The sequence below is a fragment of the Parus major genome, chromosome 1A, assembly GCF_001522545.3.
Source record: "Parus major isolate Abel chromosome 1A, Parus_major1.1, whole genome shotgun sequence".
NCBI classification, from domain to species: Eukaryota; Metazoa; Chordata; class Aves; order Passeriformes; family Paridae; genus Parus; species Parus major.
In genome coordinates, this window is record NC_031773.1 from 28,379,290 (window position 1) to 28,404,433 (window position 25,144).

Below are 25,144 nucleotides of genomic sequence, written 5' to 3' on the forward strand. Positions count from 1 at the left end.
TTCAGTCACGTGTCTGCAAGTCTCTCTTGCTCTTTGTGTCTGTAGTTTTTTTGCACTGCTGCCCCTAATTCTGCACTCTTTGAGAAGCTTCCCCACATCAAATGGATCCTTTCCTTTAGGGCACTTCAAGACAGACAGGGCCTTCCTGACATTATCATACAAGTTTCCCATCACATTTAAGATGCATTTGACTTCTTTTCATTTTGCCTCAGCCAAACAAAATAGGCCAAATTTATTTCTTGTTGTCATAATTTTCAGGTTTATATATATTTATAGCCTCTTTGAACTTCATCCCAGTGGAAAAGGTGCTGGAAGACCACATCTGCACTGTGCCAGATATGATGTGTAAGTGCTCCTAAAAACAAGGGGTTAGTAGCACTCTTCCATTTAGCATGTGAATAAATATTTCAGGGCCTGGGTCTGTGAGACTGAATGTCTTCTACCAGAGGACTGCACATGATCCACAGTGTTTCAAAAGACACTGTAAATCTAGGCCACTTTGGGGCAGGTACCTGGATGTTCCCACATACCCCTGAACATATATTAACCCATTGAACTCCATATTTCATGGGACCCCCATGAACAAGAAGACCAGAGAGAACCAACAGGACACCTACTGGATCCACAAATCATGATATCTTTCTACTTAATCTGTCTCTCTGTCACTCTCTTTCTCTCCAATCCCCGTTTTTTCCCTATTTTTTTCTACCTCCACCTCACATTTATTATTAAATAAAATCCTTATTATAGACTTCAGCGTATGATCAGTTTGCACCTTAATTCAGGGGGCACATTGATGGGAGGTCCTTCCTCTCTTATTAGAGAGGCATCTCTCAAATAAACAAAATAATCAGATCTTTATTCAGGTCCTAACATGAGGGAAAAATTCCACTTCTCTAGGTCTTGGATCAACTCCTTTGGTGTCCCCTTGGCCAGAAGTCATTGCCCCTCAAGACAGGAAGCTACCAGTTGCTAGCATCTGTGCCAGCTCTCCTCCTGCAGCTCAGAACCTGGAGTTTATCAGTCAAAGACACTTTTTTACCCTGAGGAAGTTTTCTAACCACTGACCTATATCTGCCCTATTCAGTCAGTGCCATCTCAGGATTTTCTGGTGTGGACCAGTACAGTAGTCAGTAAACAGACTATAAATTCACCTCTGTGTTTTTCCCTGATTTTGCTCTCAAAATATGGCAAAAAACCCATTACCTAATTCACCTAAAACCATTCCATATATTTATTTTTGAGCACTAAAAGCATTTTGGTGACAGTGAAATCTCTGCTTCTCTATTTTCTTACAAATGTCCCCATGTCCAAATTTTGAATCAGGCAGGCAATGGCTGCAGATGACCTTGTACTCATTGATTTTTCAGAGCCCGGGTTTATACTTATACAATAGATGATTGCAAACCTGCTGGAACACAGCTGAAGAAAACAATAAAACACAGAAACTATTTCAAATTCTAGATCAAACACAGTTTTGCCTTCATTATTATGTGCATTGGGCCAAATTCATCTCTCTGTAGGATTTTCTTTTGCTGACCAGATATATATATTTCAGGAATATATTTTGTATATGAACCTTAAATTCTAATAGCTAAAAAAATTCAAATTCAACAGCTGAGAAGCTTTATGTGCAAAAGGATATTACCCAAAAGAAGTAATTCAAATGCATGAAGCATACAAAAATCACTCAAAAACTACACAAATGACAAAAACTTGCTCTATAAGAAACAAAAAGATAACTTAAATGGGCCATATAAATGTCTGAATATCTATAGCTTTTTTTGGGAATTGATGAAGCATTTTAAATTTTGGTATAAGAGGATTCAAGAAGTTAGGCCTGTGATTGTGAGGGTGAAAACTGGCCTTCTGGGCTGCAGATTTTGGAAGCTGCTTCTGTTAAAAAAACCCAGAAGTGGATTCTTGGTTTGCTTTAATCCTCATTTAAAAAGAAAACAAAGTTAATTAGAATTTCAGGAACCACTTACTCAGTTTGGTTCAATTTCCAGAGGAATAGAAAACAAAAATGAACCTGAAATGTGAAAACTGAGACTAAAGTAAGAATTTGGCTCTAATATTTATCCAACTTCAATGACCTTAATTGTACTTGAAAGTGTATTAGGAACATATAAAATGCACAGTGGGAATCCATATATTTTGCAAATATAAATCCATAGTTTTTGTAAAGGGATGGTTTACACTGGCTAAAACCTCTAAACCAACATGAGTGATCTCTAGCCCAAGGAGTGATGAATTGATGTAGGAAAGTTTGAATGGATGGGGGAATAAAATCACCTGTTATAGGAACCACGTGGAGAGAGGCCGACACAGAAAGTGATCTGCCAGGTACAGATACCAGCAGCCACAGAGGAGATGAGGGTGGGAACAGCACCACATCATTTCCACTACTGCGTCAGGGATGTTAAAAGAAAGTGCTGTTGCTGCTGAGGCTGGAGGCTGCCCAGAGCAGGCAGTCAGTGTCACTCACACTGGTCAGTGTGCAAAGTGTGTTTCTGCTGAGCTGTGGTGGGGTCACAGGCTCCCTGGGTTGCATTTCTCTTTCCTCTGAAGGCAACAGCAGCTGAGAAGCCTCTCAAGTGTTCCAAGTGAGGAAAGAATAATTTCTTCCTCACCTGCTGTGTTCTTCAAAGGAGCATCAGGGCTCATCAGATGTAATTATTACCTAGTGGAAATTTAAAGTTTAAAAAGAGACTGATTTTTAAAAGATCATTTAAGTAATATCAGTATTATCCCCTCAGCTTGTCACCAGCAGTGTCTGCAAGGCCAAATTTTAACATCATCTTCATTGACTTTGACATCCATTTGTCACCAGCCTGACCCATCTGGGCAGGGGAAGAGGAGCTGCCCAGTCCAGGCCATGCAAGCACCAGCTTCAGAGATGCATCCACAGGCATCTCCCCAAAGAGGTCCTGTGGTGGGGAAGCTGGCCATACCTTGGGGCTAGCCCTCTGTTGCCTGGGGTAACTCCTACAGAGCTGCATGATCATGAAACAGCCAAGTGGTGAGAGGACTGCACTTTGAGGTGCGTTTGTGAGCGCTCACATTTTGTCCAGCATGAATGAAAACAAGATTTTTGCCTTGGAGAGCAACTAAAGGGACTGGCTTCTTGCCAGACACCGAGGACATTTTATTCCTGACTTGAAAGCAAACCTTACCCTTCCTGTGCTGTGGTTTGCACATGTTGGGGTGATATGGGAGCTCTTGGGACAGCAGCAATCCCACCCCTGCATCTCTTTGCACTGACAAACCACAACTTGCAAAATCCACATACAGCAGCCAAAAGGGAAAACTTTGCCTTGCAAGGTTGCAGGAAGAATCAGTCTGAGCTGGGTCATTCTGGTCACAGGTTATGGAGCACCCAACTACACAAAGCTGATAAAAACAGCAGGATTACACTTTTAGGTAGTGTGGTTCTCCCCCCACCCTGGCTGGCTGCTGTCTACAGCTGCCTTGGGCAGGATGCTCAAGCTGTGATACAGTGCTTGCTTCAAAGGGGGCCAGACCCATCCTGCACTGGCTTTTTTAGGCATTTTTTACATTTTTACCAAAGACACTGAAAAAATAAATAGGAAAAGTCTGTGGTTCAGTCAGTCAGATGAAATATTCAGAAGCAGACTCAGCTAAGAAGCTTCTTGGAAAAACTAAGGTAACCATGCACAAGGATGTATCCCTCTTCTTGTTCAGATCAGCAGTCATAAAAAAGAGGATAGGACCAAGTTAACATTAGTTGGAATTTTTTTTCTTTCTGGTTTGTTCCCCTGTCTCCTCCATGAAATTTCTTTCCCTACCATGAAATTCCACTGGAGTCTACTTTGTTTCTGTTGTTCTGTTTAGATGGGTGCTCTCTACCTGTAGTGATGCAATTCTAGTTATTCTGATTTTCATATATGATTCAGTCCTAAAATAAACCCTTAAACAATTTTATTTTATAATTCCAAGCAATACTGCTGATATGACATACTGAGAGTTACATTTGAAGTCTTAAATGGTAACATGAGATTACTGAAAAAACAAATTTTTAGATGGATGAAAACTATGTGAATAGATTGTTATGGTTTGTAGTAGTTAAAGTTGGAAGTTTTAGAAATAGTCTATGAACAGATTAGTAGGATATAGGTTTGCAAATTTCCTGCTACAGTAAAAAATGTCTGTTTGGTATTTTACAGACTATACAAATTATGACAATAAGAAAATACTGATTAGTGCAGACTTAAATGAGTAATTGATTTCAACAGTTGATTTTTAATTTTTATAATTTTGCATTAGCACCTTATTGCCAAAAAGAAAAAAAGTGAAATACTCTGACATGCTAGTGGCCATTCACAAGCCACAAAGAGATGAATACAGTTTTTAATACCACCTTTTTCTTTTCAGGCCCTCTCTAAAATGCTTTTCCTTACCCAAAAATCCAGTGGTACACTTTTTCTTTTCTCCCAGGACAGAAGTTTGGCCACTATACTAAATCAACAAGAAGCTTTTTCTTTTTAATTGGAAATTCAAATAGCAACAGGAGACACAGACAGGACTGTGACTTACTGAATATGACTGTGACTTGGGCAGAAGACATGAATGCAGTGGGCTTTTTACCAATGCACTGAAGAGACACAGGCCACCCACTCAGGAGATGCCAGAGATGCTCCAGCCTTCTTACTTATTACTCTGAAACATTTTCTTTATGGAGCTGGCAAAAGCTAGCTAGTGATTTTTAGCTTAAATTATTAACTGCTCTGGGGACAAGTTAAGCTGCATTTGCCTGTGAGTAAGTTACACTATTAAAAAATAACTAGCAGAGCCCTACTTTAAAGCTACTGCTATTTTTATCTGCGAAACCAAGGGAGTTCCCTCCTGTTGAGAGGGCATGTGAGCTCAGCACTGCCATTTGCTGCACTGGGAGCCTTCTTCACTTTGGAGAATCTGTGGAGGGGGAGATCCTACTGCACACACATCCTGCATTTGAAGCCAGCTGAAATGTGCCTCATGAGATTGTGACTCTCTGAGGTGACCCAGGATGAACCTGCTGTAGGCCAGTGGAACTAATCCTATGCTGGAAATGAAGGAGGGCACTTTTACAGCCCTCTCTGCATAAACACCCCCTTTTAGGCATCCTATAAAAATGCCATGGCTGGTATTGCCCCTAGTTCTAGGGGGATAGTAAATTTCTGGGTACCAGAAATTTGCAGGTGCACACTTAGGTCCCTTTTCAGCAGTTTTACAATGCTGCTGCATTTTGTCAGCCTGTTTCACCATAGCACTGAATTCAGCATTGTAACTGAAGACATCTCTGCCATTATATCTGGAGGTCTATTAACTTAGGGCAATTACTCTGCAGAGAGGTGACAATTCCTTTATGGAAGTTATTGAATTTTGGTACTGCAAACACTGCATCAATAACAAAAGGCCAGTAAGAGAGCACAATGTACTTCCATCACTCAGAATAATTTTTGTGGGTTTTTTTTTAAACAGACTATATTGTCTAACAGAAAATTTAGGCTTGGAAATTAAACATCAATTTTTAATCATATTTAAATTTACTTTTCAAGGTAAATTAAAAACAGGAGCTACTAATTACTGGCTGGGTTGAACAGGAGGGAGATGGGGATGAGGGGGTGAAAAGGAATAAAAATGAGGGTCACCAATATGTCTTCTTGGAGTTTGTTGACCTTTAGAAGAACTCCCAACTGATTAGTAACCTTAAACATTGATAAATTAGACAATATTCACTGAACCCCTTCTTAGTTTTATTTAGTAGAGACTTCCAGCTTTGTTCAGTAGGATGATTTCTGCTCTTTACATACATGCAACACTGAGTGTCTCTCCAAGGACCGGATTCAAGTTTTAGCTATTACCTTATGTCTCAATTTTTGGCTTTTTAGCCTGTTAGTGTACTGCACTGTGCTTCAAAAACCCACAATAGTAGAAATATCCTCCAACACTCAGGTCAGGGTAGGCAATGAAAGAAAATGGATGTTTGCTTTTCATCTATACATCATTTCAGTTTTGATTAAAAGCTGGTGTTAAACACCAGGTGTTACTCTATTAGAAAAAGGATTGAGAACATATTTTGGAGATAATTTTCCTTAGAGTTCTTATATTTGTCATAGCTCTGAAATCCAAGTTAGAGGATGCACAGAATCAGATTAAGGACAGAGATACTTGCCTCACCTGCAACTTTTCCATTCTCTGCCAAAATAGGGATGCTTACAATGTACTTACAATATTCTGTAGACATCTACCAGCTCCAGTGGTTTTCTTCAGAGCTTTGTACAGCCTTTGTCAGAGCCCAAGGATTCTGCCCTTGAAAAATGTTCATTCTTTTAAAAAACAAGAACTCTGGGCTTCACATGTTTTCTATGTCTGTCTTGTTCCTATTCTTGAATGAAATTGAAGTGCAGTTCTCAGAGGGTACACAACTTCTGCTAAACTGTCTCTCAGAAACAGGCATGCAGCCGCTAATGAAATCCACTGGAGATGCGCCTCACAGTCTGAGGTGAAAACATGACCTCCTGACAATTACTACCAGGCAAGAAAACATTGCAGAGAAAGCACTTTTTTGGGGGGAGGGGGGAGCTAACTCTCTTCTTTAAAAATTTTGATTGCAGCTTGCCAGGAATAGGACAAAACAGAAAAAAAACCAACAAACCCTTAGATACCTGTTATTTATGGACTAGATGAGGAAAAGGTTTTACTTGGTCTGGAAATCTTCATAACTTTATTAGCCCAATGTAAAATATCCATTTGAGTCTTCCCCCCTCCCTGAATTTTTAGTTTTATTGGACTTGTTTAGACTATTAGCATTTGTTGGCCTAGCATCTCTTGTATCCCCTACTCCAAAAACATCCAGTCCTCAGTAGACACTGAGGGTTCAAGCTCACATGGATACATGTGGTTGCATGAGTTTCCTTTGATCTCCTGCACCACATGAAACTGAAATAGCATCTGTTTGCAGGAAATAATTCTGTTTTGTAAAACCACATACATGGACTTCCCTTATAACTTCATATCACACAGGAGCAATATTAATGGAAGTTTTGCCTGCTCAGGTTTCACGACAATCTACTGAACCCCTCAGAGAGATGCCAAAGAGCAATAAGGCACTTTGAAAAGAATACGAGTACTAAAGTAGTATCAAAAGAATGCTGTCATCTTGGGCATCTTCCTCCTCTCCTGCTTTGTCTCCACTATTCATGATGCATTCTTTACAAATCCAGCCTTTTGAACCTGCAATTTGTAAGTATTGCTTTATTCTTTATTTCTCTTTGAGAATAACATAGCTTTGGTCACGTAGCCTCTTTATTTACTGTCCCAACAGAACAGCAGTGACAATAGTGTTTGCATTTTGCAGTAATCCCCACGCATTAAGATACTTCACACAAACAGCAAAAAACAGCTGCAGAGCTTAGGGAAGACAAACCAGCCCCTGGCAGCTGGAGAGAGGAGGAATTTGGAGAAGATCCCCTGCAAATCTGAACAGATCCAAGTCACACACAAATGGTCTCTATTGACTTTGTGTGACAACACCCCTCTGGTACACAGGATCTGATCTTTAGGCACGTGAACTCGCTGTTTAATCCACTGCAATGACAAATTACTTACGTGTATCTTAACAAAGGTAAGACACTGTAGACACAAGGCTGTGCTGGGCATGAGCTCCCACATGTAGAGGAGCTAGATGGGCAACACTTCACCTGTATTGTCCACATTCCCAGAATACTGGCAAAGAAGTAACAGTACACATGAAAATTAAGTTCTTGAAAAGGAAAGATGGCACAAACAGAAACTTAAGGTAAGAGAAATATTTATTTAAATTTGCACAAGAACGAGCTTATACTGAACAAAGTCAATCAAGAAATAATAGTAAGTGCAGTAAAACAAGGAAATATTGATGACTTTTCCCATCAGAAAACATTAAGAAGCCATGCCTGTGCATCACGGGTTTTCTTTTTTTTTTTGGGTTTTTTTTTCTTGTTTTGTTTTTTTGTTTTTTACAATAACTTCTATGTTTTTTTTTTTACTTCAGCGCACATACTGTACATATCACATCTTTGCTGCTAGGTTCATTATTCCTGAAGGCTTCATCCTTTTACTCAAACATCTGCTAAGTTCTGCAGTAAGCAATCAAACACATTTGTGCAGTTCCAAATATGATTAGGTAAATCTGCTGCATCTGGTCAAGCGCTGGACTCTCAAAGCTTTGCAAGACCCTGTAAGAGCTCCTAGTTGATTTTTGATCTTGACATCATTATGTACAGCATTACAATGTGTCACTTTACACTAACCTAAACATTCTGCACAAGGATGCCAGACAGACGAATAGCCAGAAGACTTGGGCCTAACCTCATACAAAGGTTTACATCTGAGTTTGAGTCCCATAAATTTCACTCTGATTCAGGTAACCAAGTTCATCCCATATCTGCACTTCAGATAGACAAAACCAACCTAATTTTGTTTTAATTTTGAACAATTTTTTGGTCTAAAGGTCTATTTCTGTGAAGGAAAATTCATTATGCAGAAACTGCTTGTGAGAGATAGTTGTTGGTGTCACAGTTCCTGAAGGCACTGTGGATCCACTGAGCAACAGACATGGCCATTCTAAAGGATGGAAAAACAGAAAGAAAAATTGAAACAATTTAAATTTTATACAAAACAAGTAAATTTAACAAGCTCAACTGTTTGCAAATACCCATCATATTTGAAAGTACAGACTTGTAAAACACAAAACATGCACAGACTTGGATCAGATTCATGACATTGTCCTCATGTCCTTATGTTGCCCGAGGGAACAGGTTATTATGATTCCTCTAATTGCTTGGCTTGTTGTGGTCTGTGTCCCAGAGCTACAACTCTCAAACTGAAAGAAGCTGGGATCAGTGGAAGGAATGCTCCCAACATAAAGGTATTCAGGCATCTGCTCAAATACATAAAGCTGTTGAACAAGACAAGGCACTTGGGAGTTTAATTCAGATCAGGCAAAAGGGATTCTGGGTTTTGTTTAGCCCTGAATGCTTCAATTTCATTCATCCTGGCTGTAACACCAGCAAACATTAATCCATAAACTTTTTCCAAATAGTCCAGACATTCTTATGAGAATACTAAGGGCAATTAAAGGAACAGATTGCCTATGGACATCATTAAAATACGGCAGAAATCATTTCTGCATCTCTACTATTTCTTAAGTCTAATCCTCCAATGCAAATAAAAAATGAGTATTATTTATAAATGTCCAAATGCGTCCAATTGACTAAACCAACAGGACTTATTAAAACCAAGGTCTGAATAATTCAAGCATTTTCTTTCACTCCTTCTGTTACAGAAGGTTATAATCCTACTCTTCACCTTCTTTCCTTGGGATTAGAATTGGTTTTGTGGCTAAATATGCTTTAGCTGATGCCCAGGTTTCTAAATTCTTAAAGGATTTGTTTAAACCTATTTTGCTATAGCTTGTTTAGAGAGGCTTAGACTGGGGCTTTGACCTTCCCTGAGATGCTTTACAAGAGAGGAGTGGGGTGACCCAGGACGAAGGAGAAGGAGCACTATGCTAGCTGGGCACACCACTACCCTGATCTGGAGGGAGTGGGCTGTTTGCACACAGAACTGCAATATTAAAATGCTGGCAATACCAGCAGATAGCGTATTTCAAAATGAACACTGCTCTGTAAAGAGAATTGAACAAGATTTGGGCTTGTTTAGGGATGAAGTGGTTTTGTTAGGCAGAGTCACACCTGAGTCATTAAAATTATGGAGCTTGGCAGAGTATCTGTTTTAATCCTTGCTATGTTCACAAGGCAGCAATGGATTTGATCAGTCTGTGTAGGTGTTTACACTGAATACAAATTAGTCAATGCTTAAGGTTCAGTCTTTGCTTAACACAAAAGGCCATATGGGAGGAGCACTTAGGTGGCCATGATCAGAACTGATACATGCCTTCTGCACTGCCACTGATTAGCAGCACAACAAGAGCACACTTCCCACCACTTAGTCTCAAATGTGCTTTAGGGAGGAACCACACACAATTTCTTTCACAGATGGGAACCAGATGCATAAAAACCTTAGCAACTTGCCTGATCAAAAAAGTAACTTCTAGCATTGGAGTGGTGTTGCATGTTTCCAAGATAGCATGGAGCTTGGAGCTCCATGTTTAAACTCTAATTGAGCTATCCTGGTGGAAAAGCGTGTCCACAGCACTCTGCAGCATGGGCTGTTGTCCTGTTTCTGATCTGCTAGCACATCAAGCCATGCTTCTAGCACTTGCATGAGTACAGTTAACTGAGCTTAACACTTTTACTGTCATCTGCTGCTTTAAAACAAGCGTAGGTACCAACTGTTCACTGACCAGACTCAGTGCATGAATATTTATGTGCCACAGAACAAGCTGGGAAGAAGCATCTCAGCTTCATCTTTATAACCTTTATTACCTTGCACTGGCAGAGGGTGCACTCTGTGCCATGTTTAATCCACGAGGATCCAGTGAAGCGAATGACATTGGTCTCATCCAGACATGTTTTAGTGATGTCGTTGCGGATGGTGTCGGCTTGGCAGGGGTCAGTGACACAGCGAGGGCAGCACTCGTTCTCAGGGAGGATGCTGAATTCACAGTCCACCTCTGGGCATGGCAAGGGCCAGCAGTCAACTTCTCCTTGCTGTTTTCAGAAAGAACAAGATATTATTATTAGCTCTTATTTTGTTCCTCACCCATTCCTCTGAATCAGCATTAGGGTTCCTAGCTGGCTACTTCTTCCCATCTGATGCTGTTCAGAATTCAGCACAGAAAACACTGACATTCACTGACTGTGGGATGCACAGCAGATCAGGTGTTTTTTTTCTGCATGCCATTCAGGAATTATATTAGATTTAACTTAGCTCAGTACACTTTCCATCAAGCTGAAGCTGTAAATTCTCCATAAGATTATGCAGTACAGGACTGTGGCCTTTCCTTGTGAGACCCTGCTTCTGCAGAGGATATAAGTTGCAACATGACTGCAAAAGTGCCAAAATCTCCAGTTTCTTACTCACAATTTGGACTGTTGACTTGCCATAGAAAGCCCTCAAATTTATCTCTGCCATGATGACAAATGCATTGGCTGGATTAAGGGTGTCAAGCCACCAGCAGCCCAGTGTAATGGGGAACACCAGCCCATTTTCAATGAGAGGATTTCCACTCACCATCCACTTGGGATACACCAGAATACCTGAAGTTCCAAATTCTATCACACTTTCTGCATGATGGGTTTAGTATAGTCAGGGTAAAAAGAGGTCCAAGCAGAGACTTGTGCTGGGTCAGCATATCCTTAGGGGAAGTTACTTTATGCCTGAACACAAATCTAAAGATGTTTAATGAATCATATCAATTACTAGAAGCTGGAGTCAGCTTCCCTTCACTCTGGACAAAGGCCAAAGTTGCAGATCTATTGGTCAAAGACTTCACAGAAGTCAATAATGCACTTTTTTTTTTTTTTTTTTTTTTGGAGTAGGTCAGTTTCTGACTTCCAATTTAATCAGAGTTCCAATTTATTCATTTGAGCATTTAATAGTCTGGATTTAAGAGTGGCAAAAAGAACAGCATTTAGCCCTAGGAAATCAGTTTATTCACAAAAAATGTATCTAAGAGTTTGAGAATGAGGAGTGCACTATCTCCAAAGCAGAAGCTGAAAAAAAAATCACAGACACTTGTATTAGTTCCAAATTTCCTCCACTTGTTGCAGAAAGTATTGTGAAGTTAGTCTTTTAAAAAATTCTCATCTAGATCTATTTTCTTCTTGAATTGTGTGATGGTAAGAATGACAGTGATCTTTTAACCCAGTCACTCATCTTGATACTTCAATCTATTTTTTGCAGTGATGGGCAGTATAAGGAGTAGACAGTACTTTGTCACTCCAAAAAATCCATGATCACTGAAAGAAGGCCAACATTTGCTACAGAAGATTTGCATCTTTGAAAAAGAGAAACATCTATTGAGATCCTAAATTGTAGGTTGGTTATTTTTTCATTTTTAAGAAATTTAATGAAGTACATGGTAATTTATTTCATTGGATTTTAGCAGTGCTAACACTGAAAGCATAGTCTACAGGAATGGGCATCTGGCTGTTATTCATGATACCCTGACAAGCCAAAGCTGCTACATGGACCAGCCTTTATATTTGGAGATAACTTGTGATAGTTGTTTTTATCCCGGGATTTTCTCTGTCGCAGACACTTCATGAGCAGCATTATGCAGAATACTTTTTGCTTAGACTCCAATGCTTAAGAGAAAGATACATGCCTAGGAAAAAGATGACAAGCTTTAACAGATGTGAGGTTTTTTCAAACTTCATTTCACTGTTTTGAAAAATGCAAAAAGTCTTATTATTTTTTTGTTACTCAAAATGTCTGAATGAATAAATAAGTTTTAGTTTACCAGCATCCTTGAAATTATCAGCTGTGATAATAAATACATATTTAGAATTTCCTTATAGAGCTCCATCAGTCTCTGAATAAGTGAACACGAGTGTTGCCCTTTAGGTGCCATATCCAAATGACCTCCACTCTGCTGAAACCACCTTCATGATTAAATAATTTATATTATGTCTATTGTGTCAAAACACATTTTTGACAGAAACTGTACAATACTGACAAAAATCCAGGAAAACCAGATTTTAATTATACATGTTCTTCAGGGAAAATTAAGTGGATGCTAATGCATGAAAATGAAACTACTCACAGATCAGCATATCTCGTATAGTTTTTCCCTCCTGCATTTTTCTCTGCTGCTGTAATCAGGAACCTTACCAGACAGCGGCACTGCTGACAGTTCTGTATCCAGGAATCACCACTGTTATAGGAAAGCTCCCCACTCTGATGTAAACATTGACTGCTGAGCCTCGGGTCACACTCAGGACAGCAGAAGAGGTCAACAGTGGGATTCTGGCAGTCACAGACCATTCGCCGGCACATCACATATCCATTCTGATTTTAGAAGAGAGACACACAGCAATGGCAGAAATTTGCACAACTCTAGCCATACTCCAGCCAAAATTTTATTTATTACCGTAAGTCTAAGTCATTAGCAGCTCACAAGTTTTCCACTACACAGTTTCTTTGTCAAAATACAATTCAAACCAAGCCAGAAACCAATCTCAAGGCAGCTCTCTCCTGAGGTGGTGAAACCCAAGGCCTCCTTCCCAAGGGTTAGATTTTAATGGATTGCACTAAGTTTGTAATTCTCATATAGATGCTTGATGAATCTTGCTTTAAACTTCATAGAATATCAGGGTTTCATTGAATACAAGACTGGGGAGTGTTGAGGAACATCAACCCCTCTGTTCTGTAATTATTCACAGACAGGTGAAATTAAACCATGTGCACTAAAGTTGAGCTGCTGAAATGCTCAGGATATTGGCAGCAGTGCTTTGGTCCTTCATATCTCCGTCACCATTTAGCTTGGGACCAAACTTCCCACAGCAAACATTTGAGAAAGTTAAACTGAATTATTCTGCAGACACAGAACCTACTTCTATTTATAACCACCTGCTAGAGATACTGGCGTCAGTCTCCAGCCCCAATAGGTGTCTAGACAGCTTATTTGCATGAAAATGCTGTTACTCCCACCCAGAGAACACAGGTGGCATCTCGGCTAATGAAAAAGTACTATCATCCTTCTCCCAGTATCATATAATAAACTTCCAATGAATATTTTACTCATGCAGATTGGAGAGAGAAGCTATCTTCAAAACCCTGTGTAATGTATGATTTTATTTCTGCAGCTCCACACATGCACCTCTGAGAAGGCAGCTAAAACAGGAATTTCACTTGAATCCTGATGCTCTGCCCTTCATCCCTACCACCAGCCTGCAGGTGCAGCTACTTCCATTTGTACTGACCTGGCACGAGCAGACAGAGCATCTGTCATTCTCCAGCACCCAAATCTGACCATTGTGCTTGATTTTGCCTTCATGGATACAGTCTCCAGTGCAGTTCTTGCCATGAGGACATCGACAGTCATAGCCACCATCCAAGTTAAAGCAAACAGTGTCATTGGCACAGCTGTGCCTTCCAGTTCCACATTCATCAATGTCTGCAAAAACACGCCAAGGAACGCTCTTAGACCACATTCAATTAACAAAAATGTTCTTGTGGCAGTCAATATAAATGATTCTTAGCCATTAAGGCCTTCAGCTGAAAATTAATTTGTACTTCACCAGAATGGGGAGAGCTTAAAAATTCACAAAAAGTATTTTAAAAGTCACATCAGCTTTTTTTGATCATGTTTCAACCTGACGTTTTGAGTTTTGCTATAGGTATTTCTAAGTGGATGCTATTGAGTACGGTAGATAGAATGAAGAAACTACAAGAAACATGAGAGAAAGAATATTTCTTAGCTCCCTAAAGAGCCTTGGTTTGTGGTAACCATACATGAGACATGCTATGTGAGACAAGTTTGGAAATTTGTTCTTAAAACCTTTTGCTGGTTCTGTGTAGCATATTTGAGTTCACTCAATGAGAATTTAATGCGAAAGGTGATGTCTGACCTGTAATCTCATTTAAGTATGCTTTAAATTTCATCATGTATTAGAATGTTAAAACTAGAATATTTTAAATATTTAAGTTGCAGTGACAGCTATAGCTCTTGTGCCTAGAACAGAAAATAAAGAAAACAAATTCATGTCTCCAGTGAATAAAAATAAATTACTTTGAAACAAATAGATCCCAAAGAATTAAAAAGTACTTTAAAGGCCTACTTCATCAAGGTACACACAAGTGTTTTGCAGACAAGCTAGCAGCACACACTACCTTTTAATAGAATAGTCTTTATTTAGCTTTTTTAGCTGTTCAAATGGAGAAAAATGATTGTTCAAATAAACTTCAGAGGGACATGAAGTAAATGGATATATGCAATAAAAAGTGGAAAACAGAGTAAAGACTAGAACTACAGTCATTGTAAATATTGAGATACTGAGTTCAACTCTAAATACAATTTCTCAACAGTATGGTCCAAGTTCTTGATTAAAGTTCATTAAAAAGTATTATTGTTATAATTAAATGTTCACCAGAGGAGTGAGATAAAATAAGCAATACGGTCATGCATGTATCTTTCAACACCAGCATAAAAATCAAATAAAAAAAACCACTCAGCTTTGGGTTCATCAATGGAAAGGAAACCTCCAATCCACCTCAAGCACATTCAGTTTAAAGCAAAATAATTTAATTACCATTTCAATTCCAAGTGTGGCTATGGTGAAAAATCCAAAAAAGTTAATAAATTTCTATGAATATGAATTGGGATGAAAAACAGCAGGGAAATTATTAGAACTCCATTTTACAAATCATCAGCATTTTGGGTTTCCTTCAAATACTTTGTGCAGTAGTATCATCATAAAAAGAATTGAAAAATTACTAGGGCTTATGGGAAGATTGAGGGAAATATCATTTGAGAAGAAATGAAAAGACATGGATTGCTCATCTCTAAAAGAACATCAGCAAGAAGGGATATAACCAAAAAAAAAAAATGAAAACTTCAAAGAAGACATGTTGAGAACTTTTTTCTCCATATTGGCTAACACACGAGACAAGGGACAGTGAATGGAACTGAAAGACAACAAATTTATGCCTGATAAAAGGAAAGAACTTTTCATAAAATGCATAAGCAAACTACAACACTCACTGCTACAGAATCCTAAGAGGCAAAGAACAGTTGCATAGCCAAAAGTGCATGAAGCTAGCAAGAATACTCAATTTTCTGTGCTAACAGATTTTGGGAGACAGATTACGTTTCATATATTAGGGCCCAGGGTTCACTTATTTATGTATCAGATAATCCAGAACAGGCAAATCATATCAGATCTCTACATCTTCTACCTCATTGCCCTCTGAGGCACCTGGAGGCAGTCACTGTTGTAACAGGGCAGAAGATAACAGGGACCCTGAGCCTAATTCGGTGTGGCTGAGCAGCTGAACATCACTGGCACATCAGACAGGGAAACCCACCCAACAGCCAGGGTACATAACCAGGGGTACAGGTGGCCCTGCAGAGCCTGTTCAGACTCTGAGCTTGAAGGTTTTCAGAAGAGTAGCTAACAGGAATGGTTTGAGTGATGCCAGTTAGGCCAGAGCAGAGGGATGGAAGAGCTGCTCTCTCCTTCCTATATTTTCTTTTAAATCCAGCTGGAAAGTAATATAATCTGGCAAGTTAAAATTAAGGTATAGCTGTTCTTAAGTCATGCAATAACAAGACACAAATTCTGTTTAAATATAATGATTCTGATTAACAGCAAGATTATCTTTATTATCAAAGTAACTTTTAATAAATTACTTTCCAAAACTTTTATTGTTTAGAACATTCTTTTGTACATAACTTTCACACAGCTGTCATAAATTTAAAATGTCACTTCTCAGCAACCTAGATACTTAACAGAAGGCAGACACACTTAATGAGATAACTGGATGAAATTCAGCTGTCATGTAAATAAGAAAGGTCTCCTTTAAACAACAAATGGTGATCCTATAAACACTGACTCTGCTTTCGGCACTTATATACAAGTCTATCTCACAATTTTCCCATGAGAAAAAGGCTTCTGAGGTTTATTTTTTAACAGAGTTACAGTAACTGAAAATAATGGGGGTGTCATCATTGACTCTGGTATTAAGCTGAGCTTATCTGGCATTGACAACTTCTGGAAATTCCCAATCTTGTTTTTTTCAGTTGTTTGATTCATGAAAATAAATGTTCTGGATAGGGCAATTTAAATATCCCTAGTCACAGCAGGAGCTATTTACATTTTGATTCTAACCTAATCAGAAACAGCAGTGTGTTTATGATGCAGCAAGAGAAACACCAACTTTTCATGCATGAAACTCTCATCTGCATTATTCATCCACATTAAACTTCAGGCATTATCAGCTAAGAATTTGCACACAAATCGTCCATACCAAGCAAAATTTTTTATTTTTTTTTTTTTACTTTTGACTTTTAATAGATGGTGAATCATGTTTCTGAAATTGTGTTTACAGCCATAATCAGCTGTGGACAAAGGACACTGGGTGCTGCATCTTTTGTGTTCGTGAAGGGAAGATGGAAAGGGTACAGATTGCATATTCCACTATATCCAGCCACAGAGCCATTTTATTGCTGTTTCCCATGCTGTTAACAGAACATACATACAAACAATCCCCACCCCCCTCCCAAAAGAAACCAAAACCAAAATAACCCCCAAAGAGTCCCCCCACAAACCACTGAAAAACAAAGGGTTCACTTCAGGCTATTTAAAACACACTGCTTAAGAACCCAGCAGCTTGAATGGGGCAGCAAAAAATGGTCAGGTTGTCAGAATGGAGACCTGTCCCAAGGGAGTTCCACAAGAATCTGCCAGAATGTGTGCTGCTCAATATACTTAGTCACCTGGAGAAATGGATGAACAGTGCAATCAGTAGCACTGTTGATAATAAAGTATTAAACCCAAATATTTAAAGTGAAATATAGAAGTATTGTGTGATATTGACTGAGCAAACAATAATATGTCAGATGAGATTCCATTGAAAATTGCATGGGGAAATAGCGGTTCAAAAATCATCAGTCTTTTGGATGTATTCTGAGAAGATCTTGGAATTACTGTAGATAGCTCTTAAAAAATAGCTGAATTATACAGACAAATGCCTCGCAAGTGGCAGATGCAAAAACTCACCATAAACTCACAAGGAACACAAACAAGGCACAATTAGAAAACAAACAAAAAACTGTGCACACCTTGCTAGGAAGTGACAAAAGGCTCAGAGACCTGCAGTGATATGGGTGATGGAAAGCTGCAGCTGTCTGTCCTCTGATGAACTCAGATGAGAAGACTCTGATAAACTCCTAAAGGATCTGCCTGAGATCAGAATAATTCTGGCTTTGGTTAGACTTTCATCTTTGTAAAGAAAAGATGAACATTTTTGTCACTGAGAAATATCAGAAGAGATGGTTTGGGAGGGTGGAGAGTTCCTCTCCTCTGAAGCAACTGAAGTTTCTCAGTTACCTTTGCTCTGAGGAATAGCACTAACTCAGCAAGGTGAAAGTACCAGGACACCTGAGTACGTTTTGGCTTAAGGCAAAAAAGGAAGGAGTGCATTTGCTAGGGAACCCAAGATTGTCTGAGAAGAAAGTTCTATTTCTGTTCTTTTCTGTCCTGAGTAGAGCTATTGACTGGTGTAATCATTCTTCAAAGAGCAAGTGAATTGTAAATAATTTATTTGTGAGTTCATGTAAGCCACCTGTGAGAGTGCTTACCAGATGTGGAAGATGAAGAGCTGAGACTTCAGATGTTGGTAACATCAGCTTGACAGAAATGTTGTTTCTCTATACAGTAAAAGTGTTAAAATTGCTGTATTATAAAATATAGTGGTCAAATTTCTGTTTTATCAGTCCTTTCTTTAATAAAAAGACAAGAAACTCTGATCATTTTGAATCCTTCTCCCACTCCAGAATATTGAAATAGTAATGTGTCTCCATATCTGCCTTCTGTTTGGCGATGCTTAAGTTGGCCTCCCAAATTTAATACTGAAGCTTTAATGCCTATAGTTCTAGTCTAAGTTACTTTATTTACTGACCTTTAATTATCATGAATAAAAGCAAAAGGATTGTGATGGAGCTTTGGGAGTGCTAGTGAGGTTTCCTGCTGAAGAGTAGTGATTTTTTATCTCCTGTGTCCCTTAAATGCTATCAAAAACAAAGCTTGTGAGAAACATTAAGTGTAGGACTCCAAACTGACAGTGGTTTTTCAATTCCAAGAAAATACTCATGTACTCTCATGTACTAGTTAAAATACTGGATGCAGCGTGAGATAAATTGAGACATCCTGACAGCCAGCAATTCTGCCTTCCAGATCCAGAGACATAGATGTTGGAGCGACTGTTTCGGACTTCACCCAGTCAGTCAGGCTGGGGAGCATACTGAGGCTTGTAATATGCCTCCATCCCTCATTATCCTGGATTGTTGAAAACAGACTTCAAGCCGAGCCTCAGCCTCTGTGCTCTCAGGCAGGCTGCTCTGTCACACAGGGAAGTAAGTGATTCTAATTCTGGAAGCAGGACGGCAGAAAAAAAAAATAAAATGTAAGATACCTCAGAACAGAAAACCTAAATGGGAGTTCACATATGGATAAATCCTCACAACCAAAAAAGATTCTTTTATGAAGTGGGCATTCTGGATTTATCTATCCAAATCTTTTATTTGCATCTGTCTCATTTAAAGAATGCAGTACCTGCTGAGATTGAAGGTAAATTGATCTCATATTCTTCACTAACAACAGCTGGTACCTGACAGGTACTCTTGGTAAGTCCTAAGGGGCTGCCTTAATTAGGTGAGCTTTCTTTGGATCTGGATGTGTGCCAAATGTCCAACAACTGATGAGGCATAACCTGCACTATTCTGGTATGAACCGATATAGCCTACCTCTTCAGCTGATTATGGAAGCTTTGAGACATTGCAAAGGACAAATTCAAAGGAAGCAGAATGTTACAAAGAACTGCAGGGCAAACATTAATGGGGCCTGAACTTTCTTATTTTAGGATTTTGCCCTGAGTTGTTCTAGTTTTTTTACTGCAATGAAGCCTGAGGATGCAATATCTGCTCTCTTAGCCCAGCTCTCTTTATGAAATGGCACATTAAGAGACAACCTTCAGTACCAATAAGACAGTTTAAAGAAACTATAAAAAAAGCTGTTGGAGACGAAGAGGAAGATACCAGTTAATATATCATACTGAATGCTATATTTTCATATCTAAAGTTTAAGACTTCCCAAAGCCATACAGTCTCAAGGACTACATAGCTGATATTTCACTTTTCCTGGAAATACAATGAGGCATAACATAATTATATTTCCAAGGGAAAAACAGCAAGTACTGCTAAGAGGTTGAAGCCCTACAGCTGCATTTCCCATGATTTCTCTCAGTAATTTTTATAGACAACATAGGTCTACCTAGGGGTATAATGTGAAGCAAAACTATTAGCAAAGGTATCTCTAGGTCTTCCATTGCCTGTAGGTACAATAAAATAGGATTATGAATTTTTGCATTCAAGTACATTTGTCAAAATACTCAAAATTCTCAGTTGTGCCAAAGAAGCAGCAGTAGCCAAGGTCAATAGATGTGTAAAATAGGCAATTTAGTAAGTATTATTTCATTATCAAGCACTGACAAAGTCTAGTGTCACTAAGGAGCCCAGTTCTAGGGAGGACTATTTAGTGTGATGTCCTAAAAGGGATAGGTGCAGCTTTGGAATTCTGTTAAAATAAGGCTTTTAAGGAAATGCTTCTGTGCATCTTTGATTTTAACACAGAGGTATTTCCATGTGGATTTTTAAAATCGGAGGCTTTGCTGAAGGAAACAAAGAACTGATTACACTATCGCTGAAATGCTCTATGTGGTATTATCAGCACATGTCCAGGGGACACAAACAGACCCAGATTTGAGAAGGAGGACGTAGAACAATCAAGAAAGAAAGCCTAAATCTACACTTCCTTGGCTTTTACAGTTTTTTTCCTCTAAAAGAAGGAACTTACTTCAAAGCAACTAAAACTTATAAAAGATGAGTCAAGTCAAGCCTACTATGCACTCTATATAAAACACTACTTTGAAGTAGTTTGCATTGTTCCTTCTACAGCTCTGCAAGATGAAACACTTGCACAGGACAGAAAGTTTCGGAAGATGCTGATCCTGGAAAGATCTGAAAGTGAGAATTGGAGAACCGCGATTTGAAATTTGAGATTAGTATAGCCTGGAAGCTGCTGCCCTGTTAAAGTGACTGTCTAAAAGACCTTGCACCAACAGCTCAATCTAATCTCATCTAACCAGGGGTTACTGAAGAACTATCTAAAGCAATCCATTTTATTTCGTCTTTAAACCCAATAGGGAAATCTCTTACAGTGGGAAGATCTGACAGCAGAGAAGACGATTGCTTCTGCACTGCTGTGTTCTGCTACTGCAAGTTCAACTTTCTACACTGCGATGGATTTCAGGCTGTCTCTTCACACCATTTCTGGTTTTATTTTGATCTGAGACAACATGTCACAAGCTCCAAACCAATAAAAAGTGATGTGGTAAAACTAACCAAATATCTAACCTTCCTCTCAATCATGGCCAGGCTGGATGGGCTCCTGAACAACCTGGTCTAGGGAGATGTGTCCCTGCCCAGGGGGTTGGAACTATGTGATCTTTAAGGTACCTTCCAATCCAAGCCCTTCTATGATTCTGTGATCTCAAGTTGCTAAGGATTCCAATGTTTGGAGCTGCAATCAATCAAACTGAAAGTGTTCCGCTGTTAGTCATTAGGTTTATCAGCAGTGAAGATAGTTTTCTGGCATCTGTGATTTAATTCTAATTACTTGTTATCCTCTGTGTACGTTTAATAAAGAGCTGCTGGCTCTTTGTAGAAAAGGTCAAAACAGTCTAATAATTGCCACTCTGTATACATGTAGCAATCCTCACATTTCTTTTCCCTTGGCTTTTCATTTGTTTAGAAATTCCTGCTTAATTGATACTTGTTTGCACACATCTTAACACAGTCACTTTGCATCATGTATCTCTCCTGAGACAAATCACTATCTTCAACTAGGAGGCAAGTGTTATACTGACACTGAAGATAAAACTTGGGATATTGAGAATATTTCCATAAATGCCTGGCTGGAGTATTTATTTTCTGTACCATGAGTGATAGAAGTGCAATGTTATAATCACATGGACAGCTTATTCTTTGCACCTTCCTGTCCTAACTCCTGGCCAGCTAACACTGACATTTAGCTAGTTCTTGACAAAGAAAGCTCGACTTATGAAAGCAGTGGTTGCCTTAAATTGCTGATTCCTCCTGGGAATACAGGCTTTCAGCTGTGATGAAAATGTGTTGAAATTAAGTATTGATGATGGGTATACCAGAAAGGTCATTCTCACTCCTGGAGAACTGTCTGTGTGTCTGCCTTAAAGAAATTAATTCAAGTGCTTCCCTTTGGGACCAATGGAGCCCACCAATGTGAGTTTAAACAGCAATAAGAAAGCTTACACTGTGAGCACTGAATATTTCAGCAGTCAGAGAAACAAGGGAGAAAAGGTGATAATTTTGCCCTGAGAGTTCCACACACACAAAAAAAAAAAAAAAAAAAAAAAAGACTAGTTTGTTCTGTTATTTAAGAGCAGCATGAAATGTCTTAAGAGCACTGAATTCCACACTAAGAGATCTGCTTCTGAAAAATAATTGTGTTCTTATTATTCTGCTGTTCCCTCTAACATCATTGATGAACACAGAAAACCTTTCCATCTCCTTGTCCCCCTTGTCACTCTCTTGTCCCCTACACCTTGTGCCAGCCCTGTGGCCACTGAGCTTCCTAGCTTGTAATGCAAGCTGGCAAACTGCAGCCTTCTAGAAGCAGTTAGCCATTACACAGGAGAAACACCACACTCTTCACCAAGGTATAGGTAAGGGTCTCAGGGATGCATAATCATGCTTTGCAATGGGAAATATTTTTATCATTAACTATTTCAGTGTACAAGGAAAACAAAGTGGAGGAAATGAGGTCTGGATTGAGGCCCATTTCTATGTACAAAGAATCTGACATATAAACAGATTACTGTGGAGTGACAGATTACAGTGCATGCTATCAGCCCATGGGAAATCACTTATGCAAGGGACAAGCACAGAAGCAGATGTAGGGCCAGAGAAACTGCATTTTAATCACAGTGCCTGACTTTACATATTGTGTTAGTAAAGCACAGAAATGCTCTACTAATGCTGTACATTGTAGGAATATTCATACTTTGTATTCTTTTGCCTTTGATGATGATACTTATTTAGACTAATTCTTTTGGGTCCAGGTTTAAATTTCACTGCAGTTTTCAAGCCAATGCTTGACCAGTACAATCTGAAACACTAGACATTTTCTGGACACTTTCATATGAACCATAACAGTACCCCACCTTTTTTAGACACTGACCTTCACAGGATTCTCCACTTGGTGAAAACATCCCATTGTCATGGTAGCCATCTCTGCATTCGCAGTGGTACCACCCAGGCAGGTTAATGCAGTTGGCACGGCTGTCGCACTGAACAAAGCCATCCGAGCACTCATCAATGTCTGTTTATTTAGAAAAACAAAACAGGAAACAATTCACACAGAGGAAATTGCTATATTCATCCAAGGAAAGAACAATATCCCTGGTGTTTCTGGGTTTCACAGAATTATTTTCATTGCTGACACTTGAATTTGCAGAATTTATTGAAGTTTTGAACTGTTTCTGTACAAGTACTTGGGTAATGATTTTGGGCCTAACAGAGAATAGCAGAGAATTTAGCAAACTCTTTAACAGATTGTTAAATTGGGATTAACAATCCAGATAATGGGTTGCTAATTCATTAGCAATTTGAATTGCTAATCCAAATTTACTGCCTACAAATTAACAACTCATTTTGTCACAATAAATGACAGGTAATCTGACATCTGTTTAAACTGCCCATAATATGAAGAAAAGAATTAGCTCAGTTCATATAATAAGATGTTAAACCTTTGGGTAGCACTGGCTTCCTGATAAAATAAAGATTTTTTTTCTATGGGTATATAAAAATATTAAATATTTACCCTGGTCCTTGCTTATGGTTTTGGTGACACCAACTTTGGGTTGGAAGGGCTTATCTATCCTGTGGGGTTGCTGTTGATTTATACCAGCACCTCTGAATCTCAACATAGGTGACTGCAGGCTCCTCTCTAATCATCAAAAAAAAACCTGGGTTTCGAAACAAATACTTAAATCATGAGGGTGAAACACAACACATTCTCCCTCTCCTGGAAGTTGCTTTGGAAAGTGTGTCTCTTAAATTAACAACTTCCACTGCCTAAACTTTACAATAATAATTTATCATAGAATCGAATTTTGATACTCTCACTAGATCCAAAATCCACCAACATATGTTCTAAAAACACCCAAACTCACAGATTTAGCAGAGATGCAGAGAATTTTGTGACATGTTCATTTCCAGTGCCTCCAGGTACACAGTAAGCTGTACTAAAGAATAGGTCCCAGAGTATGAGTGCTGCCAACAGTTAGGAAATACCAGGAGTATGGAGCCAAGCAGGAGCTAAACTGAGCTGTTCCCTATCAGATTCATGCCTTATCACTGTGTCTTATTCCAGAAGTAGCATACCTATCTGAGCATAAGCTGACTGAGAGGTGCTAGTAGAACCAACCAACACAAAGACATGTTCAAACTGCCTTCAGAAACAAAAAGCTCTAATCACCCTCCACCATGAGTTTGAACAATGAATAAACTCTCAGTGTACTGGCCACAGCTAGGATTCAACCTTTCTTTAAAGGCTGTATCTTTAAAACTAACAACTGAAGTAACAGATTAAGACTCAAACTCTTGAAGTACATCAGCAGTTGACCTAGTATCCTCTAGAATGCAGATATGAAGGAGAGGTGTGATGTGACCAATGAGATACATGTGAAATGTGTCAAAATTCTGCCCACAGTCCCTGCTACCTCATGAACTTTTATGTCATTTACTATTTTCATAGGAGAAAGTGTAAACTGTCTAAGAAAAAAACCTGTGAGCTACAATAAAGTAATGAATCTCTTCTCTTAGAAAAATAATGTGTGGCTAGATAGACATACTCTTGTCAAGTATTTTGTGAAAGCTTGTCAAACACAAACTTTATAAAACCCTGAGACTTCCTTATATGAGAACATTTTGTTCCACATTTGAAGGTAATAAAAATATTAGTGTATAGGGGACACCTGCATAAACAGCAGTCACCCACATTTGCTTTTGAGTTGCATTTTTTTCAATACATGTCAGGGGGTACGTTGAATGTGCTCTGGGTATTTTATCTACATGCCATATAATTGTTTTAAAAAATTCTTTGGAATAATTGTACAACTGTTTCATGAGTGTTCTGGTTTTTAAAAGCTTTACAGATCCTTCAAAAAATCTCATTAGAAATTTTTGCTATGATGTATTAGTCTGATTTTCTATCAAAAGTATCTCTAAACAGACACCCCTGATGCGCATTATCAGTATTTATGATGATAAAAATTACCAATATTCCTGCTGCAGTATTGCAGCAAGTGTATATTTTGCTGCTTTGTGCACCACAAATTAAGTCATAAGTCTCTATCGGTTTAAAACAGAATTTTC

General features: G+C 38.8%; 1 protein-coding gene across 1 annotated transcript in view; it reads right to left on the reverse strand.

The window, feature by feature from the left end:
• Positions 1–7,799: 7,799 nt before the first annotated feature.
• Positions 7,800–25,144, reverse strand: part of NELL2 (neural EGFL like 2) — a 133,331-nt gene continuing 115,986 nt past the window's right edge. Inside the window, exons 16-20 of the mRNA XM_015628578.3 lie at positions 22,947–23,087; positions 13,875–14,068; positions 12,784–12,960; positions 10,434–10,658; positions 7,800–8,610 (exon numbers count right to left, since the gene is read on the reverse strand). Coding sequence (XP_015484064.1) covers positions 8,560–8,610; positions 10,434–10,658; positions 12,784–12,960; positions 13,875–14,068; positions 22,947–23,087 — 788 coding nt within the window. The 3' untranslated portion in view covers positions 7,800–8,559. The remainder of the gene's footprint in view (positions 8,611–10,433; positions 10,659–12,783; positions 12,961–13,874; positions 14,069–22,946; positions 23,088–25,144) is intronic.